At 48.5% G+C, this 21,205-nt stretch overlaps 7 protein-coding genes, 1 non-coding gene and 3 pseudogenes across 11 annotated transcripts; 9 read left to right on the plus strand and 2 right to left on the minus strand.

Annotated features, from left to right (window-relative positions):
• The first annotated feature begins 180 nt into the window (after positions 1-180).
• BO88DRAFT_265247 (putative inositol polyphosphate phosphatase) lies at positions 181-4,468 on the plus strand. Its single transcript, XM_025702309.1, has 6 exons — positions 181-445; positions 512-2,987; positions 3,034-3,243; positions 3,289-3,548; positions 3,605-4,272; positions 4,321-4,468. The coding sequence occupies exons 1-6, from the start codon at positions 398-400 to the stop codon at positions 4,394-4,396; spliced, it is 3,738 nt and encodes a 1,245-aa protein (XP_025564234.1). The 5' UTR covers positions 181-397; the 3' UTR covers positions 4,397-4,468.
• A 371-nt stretch (positions 4,469-4,839) lies between these two features.
• BO88DRAFT_t109 lies at positions 4,840-4,967 on the plus strand. Its single transcript has one exon. It is a non-coding gene; the product is annotated as a tRNA-OTHER (tRNA).
• Positions 4,968-5,867: 900 nt separating this feature from the next.
• BO88DRAFT_t110 lies at positions 5,868-5,998 on the plus strand (annotated as a pseudogene). The gene has a single exon. The product of its transcript is annotated as a tRNA-OTHER (tRNA).
• An 86-nt stretch (positions 5,999-6,084) lies between these two features.
• Positions 6,085-6,215, plus strand: BO88DRAFT_t111 (annotated as a pseudogene). Its single transcript has one exon. The product of its transcript is annotated as a tRNA-OTHER (tRNA).
• A 634-nt stretch (positions 6,216-6,849) lies between these two features.
• On the plus strand, positions 6,850-6,977 carry BO88DRAFT_t112 (annotated as a pseudogene). Its single transcript has one exon. The product of its transcript is annotated as a tRNA-OTHER (tRNA).
• Positions 6,978-7,508: 531 nt separating this feature from the next.
• Positions 7,509-9,272, plus strand: BO88DRAFT_487196 (major facilitator superfamily transporter; the record flags this gene model as incomplete). Its single annotated transcript, XM_025712529.1, has 2 exons — positions 7,509-7,801; positions 7,854-9,272. Exons 1-2 carry the CDS (start codon positions 7,667-7,669, stop codon positions 9,270-9,272), a joined length of 1,554 nt encoding a protein of 517 aa, XP_025564235.1. The 5' UTR covers positions 7,509-7,666.
• A 765-nt stretch (positions 9,273-10,037) lies between these two features.
• BO88DRAFT_338075 (uncharacterized protein) lies at positions 10,038-13,148 on the plus strand (the record flags this gene model as incomplete). Its single annotated transcript, XM_025702967.1, has 3 exons — positions 10,038-11,837; positions 11,960-12,588; positions 12,638-13,148. 3 exons carry the CDS (start codon positions 10,038-10,040, stop codon positions 13,146-13,148), a joined length of 2,940 nt encoding a protein of 979 aa, XP_025564236.1.
• Positions 13,149-14,435: 1,287 nt separating this feature from the next.
• Positions 14,436-16,082, plus strand: BO88DRAFT_424665 (cytochrome P450; the record flags this gene model as incomplete). Its single annotated transcript, XM_025708751.1, has 3 exons — positions 14,436-15,092; positions 15,123-15,405; positions 15,490-16,082. 3 exons carry the CDS (start codon positions 14,436-14,438, stop codon positions 16,080-16,082), a joined length of 1,533 nt encoding a protein of 510 aa, XP_025564237.1.
• Positions 16,083-16,180: 98 nt separating this feature from the next.
• Positions 16,181-17,531, minus strand: BO88DRAFT_386468 (uncharacterized protein; the record flags this gene model as incomplete). Its single annotated transcript, XM_025704787.1, has 4 exons — positions 16,181-16,311; positions 16,360-16,456; positions 16,515-16,600; positions 16,649-17,531. 4 exons carry the CDS (start codon positions 17,529-17,531, stop codon positions 16,181-16,183), a joined length of 1,197 nt encoding a protein of 398 aa, XP_025564238.1.
• A 981-nt stretch (positions 17,532-18,512) lies between these two features.
• On the minus strand, positions 18,513-19,261 carry BO88DRAFT_424668 (uncharacterized protein; the record flags this gene model as incomplete). The annotated part of the gene is made up of 4 exons (XM_025708752.1): positions 18,513-18,547; positions 18,619-18,827; positions 18,862-19,103; positions 19,154-19,261. The coding sequence occupies 4 exons, from the start codon at positions 19,259-19,261 to the stop codon at positions 18,513-18,515; spliced, it is 594 nt and encodes a 197-aa protein (XP_025564239.1).
• A 1,139-nt stretch (positions 19,262-20,400) lies between these two features.
• BO88DRAFT_414182 (uncharacterized protein) lies at positions 20,401-20,961 on the plus strand (the record flags this gene model as incomplete). Its single annotated transcript, XM_025708158.1, has 1 exon — positions 20,401-20,961. One exon carries the CDS (start codon positions 20,401-20,403, stop codon positions 20,959-20,961), a length of 561 nt encoding a protein of 186 aa, XP_025564240.1.
• Positions 20,962-21,205: the final 244 nt, after the last annotated feature.

Below are 21,205 nucleotides of genomic sequence, written 5' to 3' on the forward strand. Positions count from 1 at the left end.
CCCACTCTTTGGATCCCTCCCTTCCTCCGTCCTTCCCCCCCTCTCTCTCCACACATTCACTCCTCAATTCCTCCCATCGCTCCGATTCTCATCTGATACTGTCCGGGCCATCCTCCACGTCCTCCGCAGAGTAGGATCACCAGCTCTAGACCCTTCCTGTTCCTGCACGGTGTCTTGTTGTCTCTGCTGCTCCTGAATTCCTTCCGCCTAAACTGGAGCTCCGCCACAATCGTCACTCCCGGCTCAACTCCCTGCCACCCGTTATCTTATCCAGTCTATTAAATTTCCTGTGCCATTTCTTAGCCTCTCCCCGGCGGTAGTCTGCATTCAACGCAATTGGCGGAGCCTATGATCCATTCCTTTACTCGGCCTGTTCGTTGGATTCGCTGTTGTGGCCATGGAGGGAAACGGCAAGCAAAAGGACGCCACGGATAATGCTCCGATTGTACGTTTGCGCCGGCTATACCTCCCGCTGTTCTGGAGCTTTATACTAATCTACTCGCTTCTATAGAGACCGGTGTCTTCCCTGCTTTCCCATTTCGAGAATCTTTCGCATCGTCGGGCTCCATCCGCTGCTACAAACGGTTCACGCGATCCACCGTCCTTTTTGAGAACCCCCGACTACGGTGACGATATCCGCTCCAACAGAGCCTCGCTTGACCTACCACGTCCACGGTCTCCTTGGGGCTCGGTGCCCGATGTGGAGAGAAGTCACAGCATCGTACATGGCAATGGTCTAGCCCCGCACTCTGAATCCCCCGGGATTTCCCCGGGCAGACGGCAGAACAGACCCATGTCGATGAACCTCCACTCGTCGCCGCAGTTGGCACCGACTCTGACGGTCGATTCACCACGGTCTCCGCCGCGCGGGTTTGGAGCAGACCATGAGGAGGAAATCAGCTCGTCTCGCACCCCGCCGAATGCTTCCCGGGAATCGCTGCCTACCATACCGCAAGGGATTCCTCCTGCTCATCGACCAACCACCCCCGTCTCTGCGTCTTTTCCTACGGAAAGTAAAGCGGATCGTTTGTCGCCGGGCACATCAGGCTCCTTGGCAAATGGACGTGAGAGCCCATCGGAACGCAAAGGCAAGAGCGTTTCCCTTCCCCCGCCTGCTAACCGGGCGGAGAAGCCCAAGATCCCCGCCAAACCGGCGGCATTGTCACACCACGAAGCCAACTCTCTTGCTCCACAGCTTGAGCGTGCGTCTTCGGAAGATCGCGTATCGCCGTTCAGCACTCCTCCGAGCAGCCCCGAGAAAGCGTCACCAAAGCAGCAACCCAATACCAGAGCGGTACCAATTCCGCGCTCGCCCTCCCGGCGTTCGCCAGCCCGTCCAGTACCTGGTCTTCCGACGCACCGGTCACTTGAGGAGAGGTCCCCCGCTCCTCAGCCAGGTCTACATCGAGAGCCGTCACTGAGGCGGCCAATTCCGGAGCCTCCCCGGGAGACGAAGCCGCTTATGGTCCAGATTCCCCCCAGGCATTATGCAGCGCCGGAGCCGCTGGCAACCGCACCGCTCTCCAACTACAGGCCTCCGATGCATGATCCTCAGGAGCGCCCCGGACTGCCTCCCCGACAGCCATCCCTGGCACGAAGGGGCGGTCCGTCACCGTCGCGGCATTCATACCAGGTGGAAAGCCCGGCGTTCTCATTACCTCCCCCGACACCCTACCGCGAATCTCGGCCCCTTTATCGAGACGAACTACCCACTCCGACGCATGTCTCTCGACAGCCATCCATTTCCAGAGAGACGAGGCCCCTTTATCGAGATGAGTTGCCAACCCCGACGCACGTATCCCGGCAGCCGTCCATTTCCAGGGAGACTAGGCCAGTGCCGCCCCCGGCCGTCCCGGAGCGCCCGATGCCAGAGAGGCCTATGTCAGAGCGTCCTATACCAGATCGGCCTGTGGTGGAACGTCAAGCAGTTCGCCCTATTCCCAGTGAGGATGAGCAGGTTCCGGACGAGACGCCAGTTGCTCGCACGGATTATCCAGATGCGTCCAGTGCGAACAGACGGCCACCGCTGCTGAAGTCTGGGCCTCAGGAGATTCACACGCGGTACGATACGCGCCTCATGGATGTGTGTGGGAAGCATGTGTGCACGACCGGCTACATCACGCGGGTCTGGGACCTTACGACTGGAGAGCAGATTATGAGCCTTAGCCACGGCGAGACAGTCAAGTGTTTGTCGGTTGCCTTTAAGCCAGGTTTGGGTCTGGAGGATGAAGGCCAGCGCTTATGGTTGGGCACGAACTCCGGGGATCTGCACGAGGTTGACATTGCAACCCGGTCCATTGTCGCATCGCGGTCTTATCCCTCTCGACGGGAGATTGTCAAGATCTTGCGGCATAAGAAGGAAATGTGGACCCTCGACGATGAGGGTCGGCTACTGGTATGGCCGCCAGATGAGACTGGAACGCCCAACCTCCAGTACAGTTACCACAACCCCTACGATCGGGTTGCCCGCGGGCATACATTTTCGATGGTGGTTGGGGACCTTTTGTGGCTGGCTTCTGGAAAGGAGGTGCACGTCTATCAGCCAAATGCTCGTGATGATGTTTCGTTCAAGGTTCTCAGCAGGCCATTGGGCTCGCAGCATACGGGAGATGTAACTTCAGGTGCTTATACTACCAAGGATGGTGGACGTGTGTATTTAGGTCATGCAGATGGAAAGGTGACCGTATACTCAGCCCACGACTACACCTGTCTGTCTGTCGTCAATGTCAGTGTCTACAAGATCAACTGTCTCGGTATCGTGGGAGATTATCTGTGGGCAGCATACAAGACCGGCATGATCTATGTCTACGATACATCTACAAATCCGTGGACGGTGAAGAAGGATTGGCGTGCTCATGATAGCCCTGTCAGCGGGTTCTTGCTTGATTCCAGCAGCGTATGGACAATGAACCGACTGCAAGTGACTTCGCTGGGAGACGACAACTGCATCCGTCTTTGGGACGGCATGTTGGAGGATGATTGGTTGGGTAAGTGGCTGCGATTGTCCGACTGGTATGAGCTAACACCTTTCAGAAACCAGGATGCAGGCCAGAGACGTGGAGTTTTGCAAGTTCCGTGAGATTCATGCGGTAATTATGACCTGGAACGCTGGTGCTTCTACCCCTGGAAGCGTGCGCACATCCACTTTTATCCAAGATGCGATCCATCCTGAGAACCCGCCGGAGATCTTGGTGTTTGGTTTCCAGGAGCTGGTGGACCTTGAGAATAAGAAGATCACAGCCAGTACGTATACCGCTGACATTGTTGGGTGTAACTAACTCCGTCCAGAGAGTCTACTCCTCGGGAGTAAGAAGAAGGAGCACGGTGATAAGGAACACATGAGTCGTCAATACAGGGTGTGGATGGAGCACTTGACCCGCTGCATCAATGACTGCATGCCGCTTGAGGAGTCGTATGTGCTGCTGCATAGCGCGAATCTGATCGGTCTCTTTACGTGTGTGTTCGTGAAGCACAAGGAGCGCCAGCGGATCAAGAATATCGGTGCCTCAGAGATTAAGCGCGGTATGGGAGGGTTGCATGGAAACAAGGTAGGCTCACACGTGATTTTTAATTGCTGCCAGTTGCTGATTGCTGATTGCTGTAGGGTGCACTTATACTGCGCTTTGTCCTCGATGACAGCTCCCTCTGCTTTATCAACTGCCACTTGGCAGCTGGTCAGACGCAGACGGCACACCGCAACAATGATATCGCGGCGATTCTCGAGGCGGAGTCGCTTCCCGCGGAAAATAGTCTCGCAACTCGCGCGAACCACTACGTGAGCGGTGGTGATGGCTCGATGATCATGGACCATGAGATCTGTATTCTGAACGGTGATCTCAACTACCGTATCGACTCTATTCCACGGAACGTGATCATCGACGACATCCGCAGCAACAACCTGACCAAGCTACTGGGACGCGACCAGTTGCTGGCCTCGCGACGCAAGAACCCAGGCTTCCGTCTGCGCTCCTTCAACGAGGCACCCATCACATTCGCACCGACATACAAATACGACGTCGGCACCGACGAGTATGACTCCAGCGATAAGAAGCGCGCACCCGCATGGTGTGACCGAGTTCTCTACCGTGGACTAGGCCGCGTCCGTCAACTCGAGTACCGTCGACATGAAGTCCGCGCATCCGACCATCGACCAGTGAGCGCTACGTTCAAGCTGCGCGTCAAGACGGTGCTTCCGACTGAGCGAGCCGGAACCTGGGAGTCATGTCAGCAGGAGTTCCAGCACGAGAAGCGCCGACTTGCATCAGAAGCGAGGTGAGACATACCATAGATCCGTGAAAGGGCACTGGCTAACGGTAGCAGCATCGAATACCTAATCACTGTTCTCGGAACGGACCCTCAACAGGCGCGGGCCCTGATCCTGGGCAACGGAAATTGATGGCTTGCTGCAGTAGAGTGTGTTGGCGCTTGGGAGTAGACAGGCCGAGGCCATGTGTATGACTAATGAATCACGATAGACATGTATCATGACGGGGATTAGAATTACCCGGGCATATATTAATGGAGTGTATATAGCAGCTACTACTTTACTGGGTTCATGTAATGTACGCGTTGAACAGTAGGTTGTAATATATATGGAAGCTGCAGAAGGATAGCCCAACACAGAGCAACACGAATACGGTGTCATGCAGTAACAACCTAATACCCTATCTTGAATGATAATGGACATTCCATAACCCATAAGACACAAAAACAAAGTCCCTATAATATGGTAGTCGAGACTAATGATACAGTAATTATACCCAGCACAAGTATGGGATATCTACCGTCAAAGCCCCCCCACTCATGTTGCAAGAAAGTAAGGAATAAGGCACCAACAATGGGCCTATGGCGCAATTGGTAGCGCGTAGTAAGTTTCACTGAATCAAACAATGGTTCCAACATCCCACTAACCACTTCAACAGCGACTCCAGATCGTAAGGTTGTCCGATCGAGCCGGGCTGGGCTCATTATCTTTTTTTGCTTTTTTCCGCCCCTCTCTTACCTCCGTAACTAACCCCACACTACTAGCTGGCTGGGGAGTTGATGATGGTCGTGGGGTAGCTGTGAGAATCTCATTATTACTTTTTTTTATTTTTATTATTTTTTATTTTATTTTTATCAACCGAGTGAGAAGTGTTATTGATATCTTGGATGAAGGGTTCGTGTGACGGGTATTGAGTGGGATAGGTTTGCGGAGTTGCGTATGGATTGTACTCGATTTACTACATGGTATGGGTCCGTGGGCTGGGTTGGATACTTAACTCAATATGGAAGCCCTGATGGTGTTTATATCGATGTCTGCTATGGAGCCTTTCATAAATAGTAACTAAATGGTGTTTTACTACATAATAGACAGGCGATCTCTAGATCTTGAAGACATACCAGCACTGAATGGACTCCGTGTGGGGTTTGTTATCCTCATCTCCCCGGATGAGGGACGATACAACATAGATGAAGTATGAAAACTTGATCTGTTTCATTTGCAGGACAGACCATTTATATTTTAATTTGAGCAATATATTACAATGGATAGCGTTACAAGAACACTTCACTACTGTTTAGTAATGTATCATTCATTTGATCGAATATACAGATCGTATCGAAAGAACTCATAGTACGTACTTACCTCTAATTAAGCCCAATTCCAGTATATAAGTATCCTGATGTTAACATGATCTACAATTTAGTCATTCATATTAGGGTTCACGTATAGTCGCACAATACCATTAACTCTCATAGTAAATTATTATCTCTTCCTGAGAGTCAACTGTGACATAGGCTAACATGCATCGTGAGAATTACAATACGTTACAAAAAAATGTCACCTCCCAAGATAAATTCAAAAATATCAAAATTCCTTCACCTATGGGCCTATGGCGCAATTGGTAGCGCGTAGTAAGTTCACCTTGACAATCCATATCAGGATCATAGCAGCATCTAACATTTCCATCAGCGACTCCAGATCGTAAGGTTGTCCGATCGAGCCGGGCTGGGCTCATACCATCTTTTTGCTTTTTATCCTTTGATGGCTTGGGGAAGTGGTATCTTTGATAAATGGTCTTAGTGTTCACGTTGCTGTACAATGGGCCTATGGCGCAATTGGTAGCGCGTAGTAAGTTCACCTTGTTAATCTAAATCGGGATTACATCAGCCTCTAACCACTTCAACAGCGACTCCAGATCGTAAGGTTGTCCGATCGAGCCGGGCTGGGCTCATACCTTCTTTTTTGTCTTTTTATTTTTGATGGCTTGTGTGACAACCAGTCACATGCCTGCCATTTAGTGAATTAAAGCTTATAAGAGATGCGCGTTCTCAGTCTGTTGACTCAGAGTTCTAGTCTTTTACTGGATAGTCTAGCGGATAGATAGCCAGAGGATTCACGCCTGAAGCGCACCAGGCGGGATCCTGACAGCTTGGGGAGTGGAACATAGCGAAATTGGTTTGAAGAACGGTCTCGATGTTCTCACTAATGTAGTTATCATGTATGGCCTTCAATCATTCATTAGATGATTTTATGTTACATGGTTCACGGTTCGAAATTGTAAATCTACTCTAGCCATCATTCCAGATCTAGGTCCTAGCTGTCAATCACCCGTCAGGTACAATACCTTACATTGTGTAGCCACCCGCAAGATATAGCGTAACATCGCTGAAAGCAATCTAGTTCCACGACCGGCACGGACTGCTCCTCAGAGATAATTTCTGCCACATGATTATCTAACTCTACTTCGACCAGGTCAAATAAAATACATGTGCTACCATCGAATTACATGTTCAGCAACTAAAAGTCCTGGTGTGCAGCACAGCCCGGAAGACGTAGCGTAAAAGCGACCTGTTCGTCACCTGAATGGGCCTATGGCGCAATTGGTAGCGCGTAGTAAGTTATCCCTATCCAATCCTGGATTACCAACATCGTCTAACCACTTCAACAGCGACTCCAGATCGTAAGGTTGTCCGATCGAGCCGGGCTGGGCTCATCCATTCTTTTTTGTCTTTTTACCGTTGGGTCCTTGTGAGTATGGAGCTCATACTGTCTCTACCTCTTTTTGCTTTTTTGGTACTGTATGTGAATGATTATGGTGAAGATCGGAATACCAGAGCGTGTGTAGAAAGTGACATGTCTTGCAAATAATTATTGGTAAGAAGTTGCTATGGTCGTCATCTTCACAATCACAGTCTTGTCTAATCTCAGCTGTCTAGACATCTTCTCGTACGTTCCTCAGCCGGAATGTTCTGCTGCACATAATAAACTCTATGACGACCCAAATAGATGCCGGTTAGGGCTGCTATCCGAATTAGGAAGTTGTCTGGAGGACTTGCTACTAGCGTGGTGGCCAAGAGCTTTGATAGACCCGATTCGTCAAATATCAGAATATAGTGGGTAATTCAAACACTAGCTAGTATTCCATTGGCTGGTTCAATTTGATACTTGACCAACTCCCCAGGAACCTCCATGTCGCCTTTTTCATTATAAAATGGATTTCGTTTGGATTGGTGCTTAATCTCCAGTTGGAGACCAACTCAGCGGCTTATGAATCAAACTGATAACTCAATTTAGTGCCTTGTTTAGGAAGTCTGCTTTTTGCGATGCACATATTTATACCCATGCCCAAGCTCATTCAAGCAGAGGTAGACATGGCTGCTCAGTGTGAATCAACAACGGACCATGAAAGAACAGTGCGCTGAGGACCAGCGTCCCCAAGATGTCGATCGTCAGGGTCGACAGCGCCCGCGCATCTTCCCTAACCTGGTCGTTGAGATTGGATTCTGCGTGGCTCTGATGCTATCCCAGATCATGTCGGTACGTCCATACCAACCATCCCCCAAACTCCAGCCATCTCACACCATGACAGGAATTCTTCATCTCCGGCTTCAACGTCCTCATCCCATCCGTCTCACAAAGCCTGAACATACCCGCCGCATCCACCGGCTGGCCTTCCAGCGCCTTCGCCCTCACAGCCGGCAGCTCCCTCCTCCTCTTCGGCCAACTAGCCGACAAATACGGCGGCTTCGTGGTCTTCACCTCGGGCCTAACATGGCACCTCGTCTGGACCCTAATCGCCGGGTTCTCCCAGAACGAAATCATGCTCAACTTCTGCCGTGCCCTACAAGGCTTCGGCCCGGCTGCCATTCTCTCCGCGGGCATCATGCTGTTGGGTTCGATCTACCCTCCAGGTCCCCGCAAGAACATCGTCTTCAGCATCTACGGCGGCTGCGCCCCGATAGGCTTTTCGGCAGGCATCCTCGTCTCCGGGATCGCAGACCAACTCCTCAACTGGCGCTGGTACTTCTGGATTGGCGCCATCCTGATCCTGATCACCCTCGTGTCCGCCCTCATCTTCATCCCCGCTCCGATCCGCACCCAACGACCCAACCCAACCCTCAAAATCGACTACCTCGGCGCCACCCTCTTCATCTCCAGCCTCATCCTGATCTTCTTTGCCGTCAACGACTGCGGCCACGCCCCTAACGGCTGGCGCACTCCATACATCCCCGTGACCCTGGTGATCGGCTGCATCCTCCTCGCCGGGGCAATCTACACCGAACACCGCCTCACTACCATATCCTCCACAGACGACAGCAAAACCACAACCACAACACAGACCGCAACCCCAATCCTCCCCCTCACCCTCTTCCGCGTCCCTCACCTCCCCGCCCTTCTCATCGCCCTCTTCCTCTTCTACGGCACCTTCGGCATCTGGCTCCTCTACACAGTCACCTACATGCAAAACATCCTGCACATCTCCCCCTTAATGGTGGTAGTCTGGTACCTCCCCTTCGCGCTAGGCGGTATCGTCCTCAGCTTCGTCGGCGGGACGATCCTCCACATCGTCCCGGGTACTATCCTCCTAATACTCTCCGGCATAGGCTGGGTCATGGCCCCGCTTCTATTCGCCATCCTTCCCAAGGAAGGGGTGAGTTACTGGGCGTATATCTTCCCTGCGATGATTTGTGGGACTGTGGGGGTGGATATCACGTATAATATCACCAATGTGTTTCTTACTACTACGTTGCCTGAGAAGCAGCAGGGATTGGCGGCTGCCGTGGCGAATAGTGTGTTGTTCCTCGGTGTGAGTTTCTTTGTTGGTTGGGGGGATTTTGTTGCTGAGATGGTGGATGGTCAGAGGGAGGGGTATAAGGCGGCGTTCTGGTTGGGGGTCGCATGTGCGGGCGTTGCGTTGGCGGTGTTGGTGGGGTGGGTGAAGATTGAGGCTGCGAGGGGGGAGGATGGGAAGGAGGAGGAGGAAGGGGAGGGGGAGGAGGGAAGATAGAATGGATTGCATAGCGATTTGGTGTTGTGGGTTTATAGGATGATGTTAAGATTCATGATTAGAGGGTTATATGACTGGTTAGCTAAAAGAATATATATAAGTGCATTGTATACAAGGGAGCTGCAAACCACAAGAACATAAAAAGCATATTGCCTGAAAACCTAAGGTTACGATATATAGCAAGGCGGCATGAGGTCACTTAATATTCATATTGGAAGTACACGCGCTCTTTGAAATCCCAAGGAGTACATTCTTTTCCCCAATCTGCGTCATCCTGTTAAAGGACGGTAGTGAAATTGAGCGCACCTCATCTTTTCTTTTTCTTTCCTTATTTTCTGTTCACTTGTTCGTTGTGTATTCTATGTCAATTTATTCAATCTCAAAGCATTATTCCGGTAAGTAGTGAAGATAGGCAACTGTAGTGAATGCTAAACCCGAGTGTAAGGCAAGGCAGGCCCCTAATATTCCCCGGTGTTTACATGAACGTTTGCTCTCCTTACTAGAGGGCTAGCAGCAAAAGACAGCCTTCCAAGCCATTTCAATACACCTTTGTCCCATTCTGATAATTCTCTAGCTGGACATAAGTGTTAGCTATGATCATTCATGGATAGTCACCAATTCGAGGTAAAGTTTCTTAACATTATCAACAATGCCCCTTAGCTGGATTATTTGTATTCCATTTATGCCAGCTACCTCTCCTGAAGTTATCGTCCATCTACGTTGCTAATGTAATCGTGTATATCTGGCAGACAATATCATCCTAATATGTCCCACAAAACAATGCGAAGGCCTCGCCGACGATCATTCAGTCTCCCATATAACCGTACTAGCTCGTATGGATTGCACAGAAGAAGGAGTTCCGAAGCTTCGTTGCGTTTGTGCCCTACTGAAAACGTGGAACATGTGCGAAAAGCTGTATATAACATTATCTTGGAACGCCTTGCCCAAGAAGGTGTTGATACGGGAAATGTCGTATCGCAGCTGCTGCAGCATTGCCTTCCAACTGTCCTTGATGGTGGTCTGTGGGAGCGAATCTTATATACACCGATGAGGGTAACTGATGGGGAGCTTTTGCAAGCTCTACACCTGCAAACACCTAGCGAAACAGTCATGCCCGCGGATAAGTATCAACGAATGACATTGTATGTGCGATCCTTCCAGATGACAGTGAGCGAACTTCAATGCATTGTCGAGAAGTTTCAGGATGCGGGGCTTGTCTATGCGAAGAACGATATTTGGCTCGAAGCTATGGATGTTATGAATCCTAACGACTTCGTGTACCTCCGATATGTTGGAAGCACGACTCGGGGGCCCCGCCAACGCCACCATGAGGACCTCGTAACACGAAAATCCGGATTTTTATCCAAATTCCTTACATTTCTGGACTGTACTTACCCCACGATAATTGACTCCGCAGCGCTCTATGTTTTCCCGGATTGGCTGAGCTTTGAGGTTCCGGAAGCTTGTCAGCATACAGAACTGATGGAACAAGCGTGCATCTCCTTACTTGGTTTTCCATCTCTTCTCAATCAAACAATTACTGCTGTTGATGACTTCCCACTGAAGGGAGATGATAAATATCGCAGCTTGTTTGGGGCATTGGAGACCGAGACAATCTCACGTTTATCCCCGCTGCACTTCGAAGCTTTCACAGGGAGAACACAAATTGCAGCCTGGGCTGACAAAATTCAGGACTATGCCCGATGCCACAGAGTAACGGTCTCTCTTTTTAGGAACAAGTATTATGACTTCCCAGATACCCTCAAAGAGATGATGATCACTCAATCCATGCCTTCATTATTGAAGGGAAAATTTGTTCTTCTTCTAACTGTAGGAGGCGGTATCAGCCGTAAATGCTATCAGAACAGCCAGGGCTTTTATACAGGTAGTAGCAACTCCGCCTCAATAATCAAGTCCTACATAAATAGGCTTTGGTCCTGGGAGCTGAAGGGGAGGGTGCCAACATTTAATATAGACAATCTCATCACCGCTGGTGCCCTTCCGTTCGTGGATCTGTGTCCCTGGCACAAAGCTGAAGGACCGGATCTTCTAGCAGCTGCTAGCTTTTTACAAAGATATGTTATGATAGTTCGGCCACTTATCATTCTCACCATGTCTGCAAGAGCCTCATCCACCGTGGCTTCTGGTTTCCTTCATCCCTTCGGCTACCCGTCTTCTTGCCGATTTTGGTCAGAAGTCGGCCGACTAAGGTTGGTACACTACGACGGGGTGCATAGCATTCAGCTTCCATGCTTCCACCCTGGCCAAGGCCGGTTTTCTATCAAGCCAGAGATATTCACTCGAGTACTGGATATGACGCTATGGGTCCTACTTGTCACGATTTCTACGACCCTTGACTCTGCAGAGACATTTCAGGATAATAGCAGAGAAGCTTGGTGTGAGCATATTAAACACCAGGTTGAGAGGATCCTTTCTGAACAGCGCTTTTACGAGACGTTCGATCATCTGAAGAAAAAGCTCCATAATGAGCGACCCAAAAGGGCGAAAATGGTGTTGGATGCTCGCAACAGATCTAGGATAGCAGTCGCGACTCGAAAAGACGTGGTATGTGACACTTTGGGAGAAGCCATGTTCTTTCACGTACATGTTGAATTTCACCCTCCATTTCAGACCGTGGTCCGGAAGGTGTCCCCGCAGAGTAAAAGCCTCTATTGACATCTTAACAGGATCGTTTTGTATACAGCGGATTCGCAGCCGGTGATGCCATGTCAGACCGCCGCAGACAGCAGGCATATCGCCTCTGGACAATGAATATTCCCGAGCTGCATGTTCATATTGGACGTGATAATTCACATGACTGGTTCTTGTGGGCCAATTCTGTCGAAACCGGGAGGTCTTTTTTTGTTGATGCCATCGTAAGAGCAATGAGCCCATCATTCACCTCAGACGATAAGGGAAACTGGCCTAGTGACCACAAACCAATATGTTTCAAGCGCTCATATTCGATACTATCTGATGGAATCCAGGAGCTAATTGAGGCAATAGTGCTGTATCGAGATGAATTGATATCGGCCGCGGAAATCATAGAAGAAGTCACTTCTGAACTTTCGAGGAATCTTGTCGTCTGGCAGTGGGTTCATATCGCCAGGATGACTGAACTAGCATCGGAGGACAGAGGGCCCCGTTTCAAGCCAGTGTATTTGTCACAGCTCAACGCCACAGAAATCTTTATCTGGAAGAATTGCACCTTCGGAATCTACTGGGTAGATGCCCTTGGGGAAAATCACAAATTTGTCATGTGCGCTCCTCAGTCCAGCCAGAAACATAACGGTACCTGGAGGAAATTCATATTCTTGTAGGTACTCGTTCCTTTGCAAAAAGCTCTAATCTGATTACGAAGCTAGTACGAAAGATGGAATCGATGTGCGGGATGAAGCGGGATCTTCGTGCTTGAGCTACAGCGGTTCGCTAGGACCTCGTAATCTAGTCACCTTCCCAGTCCAGCGCCTTTCAAACTGCCAAGCAACTGCTTCACAAAGCCGTGACCTAATCTATCTATGGCAGCTAGAGACCGGATTAGACTGGAATATGACCATCAATCAAATGAACGGGGCCTCGATTAAGAGCTCCAGACCACACGATTCTCAATCTCTCCCAAATAGCTTTTTTGTTGGGAAGGGAAGAGAACTAATTCGAGCAAATTGGCACGGTGACAAACTTCAGCCATACCAACAGCCACCCCAGCCAGCAGATGAGACATGGCTTTTGCTGGGATGTCTGCAGGAGCATTGGCCAGCAGGGGGCACGTTGTTTATCGGAGACCCCGTGAAATGGCCAGCAAGGGCGGATGACAATATATGGGTCCATCTTCAAGAGTGCGTTCAATTTCCAGAGCCCTATAGACGAGGCTTGTAACTAACATGACACAACTTGATTCTAGGTTCATAAACCGAACCAAATACCGAAATCACCCGAGGATTGCAAGTATCCAGGCCTGGGTGCAAGACGTCTGGCACCAACAGAAGACAAGGCAAATGATAAAGAACATTGGCTGTCTATACTACATTGGAAGCAAAAGGAAAGTCCAGGAGCGAGATCGCAAACGGATGAGCATCGAAATGAAAGATGTCAAAATCGCTGGTACTGAGCTCCAGATTACTCCTCGATGGCCAGACACAAGTACAAGGAATTCGTCTACATGAAGTTAAGTATGCTCCTTGGCCTCCTTGAGCAGATTTGATATAACAGGCCAAAAATTAATACCCAAAAGGCCAGAAACAAAAGCCCTGCTAAATTGATTGGGTCAATCAAGAGGGATTGTAAACACTACTGTTCTCAGATTGGCTAAGTAATAGTCAAATAACAAGCATTCACATACCTATACCAACATTCCCACGTGTGGTAAATCTTGCCTTCTTCAGAATCTGCTACCTAACCAAAGCCATGGACCTTGGAATGATAATAGGTTTGTTTACCTGTATAAGAGCATGAGCAAAATAACCTATCATCTTGTTTTTGTCTCCTAACCACTGCTGCTGACAAGCTCTTATTAAACTATAAAAGTAAATTTCAAATACTCTATCTGAAATCTTTTAGATTATTATAGATTATAGATACAGATCTGTATAATATCCTGTTATGTCAGGTATTGAAGATTTAGAAAACCATTAAGTTGTGTACTACTTTCATAATAGAGTCTCTTCATGTGATGTTGGAGGGATAGGCTGGGTTGCATAGCACTTTGGTGTTGTGGGTTTATATGATATGTCTTTAATTGATGATATTGGGTAGTATAATTGCTTAGTTAGAGAGTATATACAAGAAAAAAAAAAAAAAAACATAATATGCATACCCATTGATCCCAGATGATGTTATACCGCAACACGACATGAGGTCGTACTCATTGTTTGAAATGGAAGTACACGCGCTCTTACACTTCCGAAAACGGAATGTCTTCCGCTCAATGTACACAATACCCGCTGCACATTGCTTCTCCGCTCTTAACATGCCCTTTTGGGTAATATGCTCTTAGCAGAGCGCAGTCCGCCGATTTCATAGATAAACAAGACAGCCCATTACCTATAAGACAATAGACCTGACCCAGAAGCTAGCAAAATAACATAAATACTCTCAAGGCTACAGTCATTGTGCATGCTCTTCAATTAGTAACAAGAAACCATCTTAGAACTATCTATACCAACCATGGCTCTCCTATTCACCCTCACCCTCACCCTCACCCTCACCCTCACCCTCATCCTCTTCATCAAACCCCTACTCACCTACCTCACCACCAAAACCCTAATTAAATACTACCCTCCTCTCAATCCACTCTCCAACCACACCACCCTCTCCTACATCTACGAACACCGCCACCCCTTCCGCACCCAACGCCTCTACAACATGCACCTCCACCACAACCACCGTCTAATCCGCCTCTCACCGACCTCCCTCTCCATCGCCGACCCAAAAGCCATCCCAGCCATCTACGGCCACGGCACACCCTGCGTAAAAGACGACGTCTACGCACTCACAAAAGGAATCCACGCCCACTCTAACATGCTGAATACCATTTCCCGCGACGATCACTCCCGCAAGCGGAGAATGCTCGCGAATGCCTTCTCCACAAAGAATCTTGAACAGTGGGAGTTCAAGATAGCTGATAAGGTGGAGAGATTGTTGGGGAAGCTGGACGGGATGTGTATACCATCATCATCATCGAATGCAGTGATAACGGGGGACGGGGACGGGGACGAGGTTGATTTGAGATATTGGTTGAATCTGTTCACTGTTGATGCGATTGCTGATATTGGGCTAAGTGTGAAGTTGGGACTACTGGATAAGGGATCCGATGAGGTTGTTGTGGATGGGTAGGTTGTTAGATATATTGAGTGTTTGCATCGGGGGAATTGGGTCTCTTCGTGGGTTATTGGGGCAAGTGGGTGGGTTGGACTCTTGAGGGGAGTGTCTTGTGTTGTTTCGCTGTATCTAAGAGAGCAGTGGGAGTGTGGGAGGAGGTTTGGGAGGGTTGTGATGAGTTTGGTGGATCAGAGATTGGGGGTTCAGAAGAGTGGGGAGAAGTTGAGTGATTTTCTGGGGTGTTTGGTTGAGGATAGGAAGGGGGTTGGGAGGGAGTTGGAGAGGGGGGAGATTGAGGCTGAGGCGGGGCTTTTGTGTGAGTATTTCTTTCCCCCCCCGGGGGGGGGGGGGGGGGGGGTGTGTTGTTTTTCTTGATATCGATGATGCTGAATATGTGCAGTGGATGCAGGTTCCGATACGACGGCTATCGCCTTGACAAATGTTATGTACTATCTTATCAAGAATCCACTATCGCTGGAGAAGCTCAGGGAGGAGGTATCCGGTGCTTTGCATGGTAAGGAAGTGGCACCATATGCTAATGTCAGGAACCTTCCGTACCTGAAAGCATGCCTGGAAGAATCGCTGCGCCTGTCACCGCCCGTGTCGAGAGGGTTGGAGAGGAAGACACCTCCCGAAGGCATGTATATCCTCGGAGAGAGGATCCCCGGGAATGTCACCGTTGGTGTTCCTACCTACGCAGTTCATCGTGATCCGGGGATCTTTCCAGACCCTGAAGCCTTTCGGCCTGAAAGGTGGCTGGAGGATGATGAGAAGGTTAAGCAGATGCGGGCTGTGTTCATCCCTTTTAGTAGTGGCGCGCGGGCATGTATTGGACGGAATATTACGTTCATTGAACAGCAGATTCTGGTTGCTACGTTGGTTCATCGCTATGAGTTCGAGTTGCCGTCCAAGGATTGGATGCTGGAGTGGGAGGAGGCGTTTAATTTGTGGCCGGGGCGAATGCCAGTGAGAATTTGGAGGAGGGATGGATAACTTATTCCATTAAGGGGACCTTCGGAACTTTACTTGGTATGATTTCAAGCAAGCAAGATTCTTTCTGGACATATGGAGAATGACTTTATGTGCTTAGCTCAGACTAGCTTGAATTGTTGGTGCAGCTGCTTAATGCGATGACCTGTATGGAATCCGAGTCGGTTCTCAATTTCACCAAGAAGTGTCCACATCTTGAACTTTTCAGCGACAGTGGATATATGTTTTGCTGCTATTATATCCTTTAGTATCCTCTATAAAATGTTAAGTTCTGACTCACAGTAATACAATGGCTGCGCTGCTTGCACAAGTGAAGCATCCGATATAGGTGATGAGGCTATGCTTGCCACAGATCGTGCATGTGTATCCACTTCCTCCTATCATCCGTCAGTATCAAGCAGAAGTACATGTAAATAAGTAGTTTGTTGGATTTACCTGTGGAATCTCACCCGCAAGGGATGGATTGCGTCCTTCGGTGAGCAATAGCAGATATGCCAAGTGATACATGCACATCGCTGCCGCTGGGCCATCTATTAGCTAAATCATTAAGACCTTGAATATAAACTCACCCGTTGAAGGAATCGCAAATAACCGCTTGAAAAATTCTTCTTCAGAAGGAGTACCAAAAGGTAGACCAGCAAATGATGTAGGTAACGACCCCCTCCAGGTCTCCAACTCCTCAATCAAACGCATTCTATCACGACGCAGTGAGCGCTCAGTGACACCACTAGCTTTCCCAAACGTATGCGCTATAACCTTAGCCACAATCCAAATAATTTTATTTCCCAGAAGATCCTCATCTATCTCTTGATCAGTCCAGTCTACCCCCCACTCCTCCAGCAGAAGCATAGTAGGACACTCATGCACCAAAGCCATGGCAACATCCTGGCGCGCATACACCCAGAATGCGGCCCCCTTCAAGCCCCCAGAATTAGCATTATGTGAATTAGTTCTGATCAGAGTCACGGCACCCGATACATGACGATGATGATCCAGACCTGGAGAGGCAAACAGCTCGTAGCTACTCAGTAGAACTGTTGCAGCGAGGGTATCATCAGATCCATATGATGGGTCATTCAATATATGGATCAACTGCTGGAGGCTTTCTCCGTAGTAGTGCACGGCGGTGGTTTCCCACATCTCCCCTCTTCCTACCATGCTCATCTGTCTGGCGGTGAGGGCGCATATCGCGTTCAGAAGGAGTGGGGATTCGAGTGCACGTTTGACGATGGTGTGCGTGAGATGTCGGGCGTTATCGAATAAGCCTACCCATGTTCCTACTCCGTTTTGGTATTCTTGGAGTAGTGCTACTTTTTCTGTATCGAGGGTTGGGCGTGATGGTGATTTAGAATGAGGGATGGGTTGGGTGGATGGGACTGCATTACCGAATGGGCTGGAAGTATTGTTGAACACGTCCCAGGTGGACGTTGGGAAACCGGTCGTTTGATCCATAGCTTGCGATTGAGAGGCCGGAGGGTTCCAGTTTGAGTGGATAATGAAGTCGGATGGCTGGCATTCATGGTCGAGTCTTTGACAGCGCCCGCAGCGGGGACGTTTTTCGTCACAGTTTGTATGGCTGGCTCTGCAACGAGTGCTGTGACATGTCTGTTCAGTCTATCTGATCCATTATTGTTCGGAATGCAGTGAAATATTACCATCCTGCTGGCTTATCAGTGCTCGTTCAGATGAACATGATGGCGTGGAACATACCTATTCTGCGCCGCTTTCCAGCTTTTTTCCATTCAGCCATCTGTTGTGAGTAGTGACAGCGAGCTTTTTACGAGAAAAATCACTATATACCGAGTTAGTTTATCTGTTGGGCCTTTTACAGTAGCAGCTTTATGGAGGGGAATGCAAGAAGAGACGTAAGATGGAGAGAAGCAGAATGAATGAACGTTGCCGATCCCCGGCTCCTATTCCATTCCCCGCCCCAGCTCTCCCCGCAGTCCGCCTTTCGCTACCAATTCAATTGGATTGTATCCAGCACTTGAATTACCAAAAGTTCTTCTCATGTCAGGTATGTGTGGTAAACTTAAATCTGAGCACGTAGAGAATTTCATCGACCGGGTGGGCTACGGGCGACCGGGATATGAAGCAGATCAAATCTGCTAACATCCGACTTCCACTAATCTCACGCTTGTAGCCTCCGAGGGATTTTCTTCCCAACTTTGTAGAGTACAGTATAAGTTGAAATATCGTACTCTCCACCTGAGTGTGTTCGAGACTGTCAACTAATAGCGGTGATGAGATTCGAATTTATACATTCTGTCACCCCATTGATATCAGCTGGGTTTAAAAAGCCTAATAATCTTTCCAGATGCCCGATTAGCTGTTCTCAGGGTTTTGAAGTGGTGGATAAATGCTACTGTTCCGACTTAGCCAACGAAGCATCGCCAATCTAATAGAAACTTGAACTTACTCGTGATAACATTTCTACGTGCGATGAATCTTGCCTTCCTCAATATCTGCTGCCTATTCCAAACCATCAGTCTAGAAACAATAACATATATGTTGATCCATTTTGTACAATAGCATCAACGAACTAACCCATCAATTCGTCTTTCCCCTTCAAGCCAATGCTGCTGACGAGCTGTGATTGAGTCGTAAGAGAATGGCTGTGCCCGATCGAAATTGAGCCAGAGCACTCTGTCTGACCCTTCCTGAACCATCATATTCCGCGGATATGGATCTGCATGATACACACCGGCTTGATGTATCTCTGCGAGGATTTTATGCAGTTTGTTGACCCTCTCTTTTGGAGAAGGTATAGAGAGCGATCTACCGAAGAGTCGGTATATATTCAATCAGAAAAGCGTTGGGAAGTAGATTGTCATCGAGAAACTCATTGAGGTATGACAGCCATTTCTCTGGGCTGATGCCTGTGATCAGGCCATAAAAATCCGGAATAGGCCCCTTTCGGCAAAGACCATTAGCCTTTAGTCGTAGATGGGCTTGACTTTCGCACCTATGGATATCTACTTCGCGATCTATTGGAACGGTCTGAGATGCTTCGACACTGTGGTACTGCAGTCATGTTAGGCATTGAAGGTTTGAGGTACCATTAGTCGGCGTACCACTTTCAAAATACAGTCTCTGTTGCGCCAGCGCGTGCGAAAGATACATGATGATGTAGAGCTTTTGATCTGTTCAACAGATTCTATATCTGATAGATCAAGTTCCATGATGATGGATAACTCTACATCCCATATTGTGTTTGCGGACCCGAGGGGTAGAATATGAGCTGGGGTGCTGCACTATGCCTATTTGGGGCAATCCCTGCAAAGCGCATAATGACCCCCTTTGAGTCGAGCAATCGGGTCCATTAACCGTGCCGGGACATCAATCGACGTGATTTATGCCACTCATGTGGATTACTTGGCTCCAAACTTACGTCCATAAGCCCCGCATGTGAGTAGCATATGCATATCCCAGCCAGATCAAGGGAGTATCTAAGGATGGGTGATTCATGTCTGATTGTGTCAAATTGAACTATCAACTTCTCAGCGGAATGATCGAAGCATTGCCATGGTTCATCTCGTTAACAACGACACCTACCTAGATGAACCTCTGTATTGATCAGACTGGAATGGAAGCATGATCGAAGATGGCAAGTTGTTCATGAGCGGTGCAGCTTCGAAACGTATGCATTAGACCTGGAAGCTTCCTCATTTTGGTGAGCACATGCTGGAAATGCAAGTTATATATAGAGACAGAAGACCAATAGTACCTTGCTATTTCCCGACGCAACATTTCTAACTGGATCCACGACCTGCCAGAGATGAACGAAAAGATCCAGTCATGGCAAGGAAAATTCCTCTAGACCAAATAATATAAGAACTTATGCCTTTAAAACAGAGTACAATCGACCGAGAGAAGACTTCGTACTCTAGGCTATACTAAAATATACATTGTATAGCTCCGAGCAGTAAGTATAAGAGGTTTCATAAAAACCGCGTTTCGGTTTGACTAAATTAGTAGACACATTATTCCCAAGGACAAAGAAGGATGCCTGTTTAACACTTAAGGCTCTTGATTCTTCTCGGATAATCAATATAGTATATAATGCTGCAACGGCTTCTTCCATCTGTTATCGAGGATATCTAAGTATATATCCTATTAATTTTGGCCGAGTTCGACAAAACCCACCCAGGTTGGATTTTGCATATATATAGTTGCTTCTAAGATGGAGAAAAGATTATATAAATAGGCCGGTAAGGAAAAAGAATCTAAGGAATTCTCATAGCTTCCTCAAAGCCAAACTCGAACAGCTCTGCCTGATAGTCAATCGAGCTTCAAACCCAGACCCAGCCCATCCATCAAAATGCCTCTTCCAATCGCCTCCACGGCATCCCTCTTCGAGGATGCCCTGAAGTCCAACGAGGCAATTGAAGTCCCCATTGGCGGAGTCGACTTTGTCTCCTTCACGAGTGGGCAAACCATAAGAACACTTGGTACCAGGAGGTTGAATGGCAATTCGGCTCTTGTGCTCGTTTCCACCAAAGGTGCCATTTTAGCTAACGTTCCTCTGCCCCCCTGCAGCATGGAAGAACACAATGCTAGTCTAACGCAGCTGTGGAAGAAATCGACCGCCTTTCTGAATCTCTTCAGCAAAAATGCAGGGCTCTTTTTGGGCCCGGATGAGAAAAGGTATGCAATGGTTTATGGACCCTCTGCGAGACCTAAGCCCCTCCCGCAATACAATGTGATCATTGATTCCATTCTTTCGAATACGTTGGGAGTTATTGAGAAGCCTAAGACTGTCTCATATTCGTATGAGGAGGGCGGCCACAATCAGCCTGATAGTGGTTCTGTCTTTATTGATGGAAGAGGTGAAATTCCTAAGGTGTATGTGGAGGACAAGGATCAGAGATGGTTCGAGTGAGATGACTATGAAATTTCTGATCATGGGACTGCCTGCGCGTTTTGGTGAGAGATAGATTCGATGAAGCAGAATTTTACCTTTGCGTCTTTATACGATCTAGATTGACATCCTACTTAGGCAGGCCTCTCGTACACCAATACATTATGCTACCATTTCGTTTTGTGGGTCGTCGTCACCCAATCTCACTGAATATAGATGACCCCAGATCCAGTGGCAGGAGTGGGGACATGACTGGAAGATTGTA

The sequence above is a fragment of the Aspergillus vadensis genome (assembly GCF_003184925.1).
Source record: "Aspergillus vadensis CBS 113365 unplaced genomic scaffold BO88scaffold_8, whole genome shotgun sequence".
In the NCBI taxonomy this organism is placed as follows: Eukaryota; Fungi; Ascomycota; class Eurotiomycetes; order Eurotiales; family Aspergillaceae; genus Aspergillus; species Aspergillus vadensis.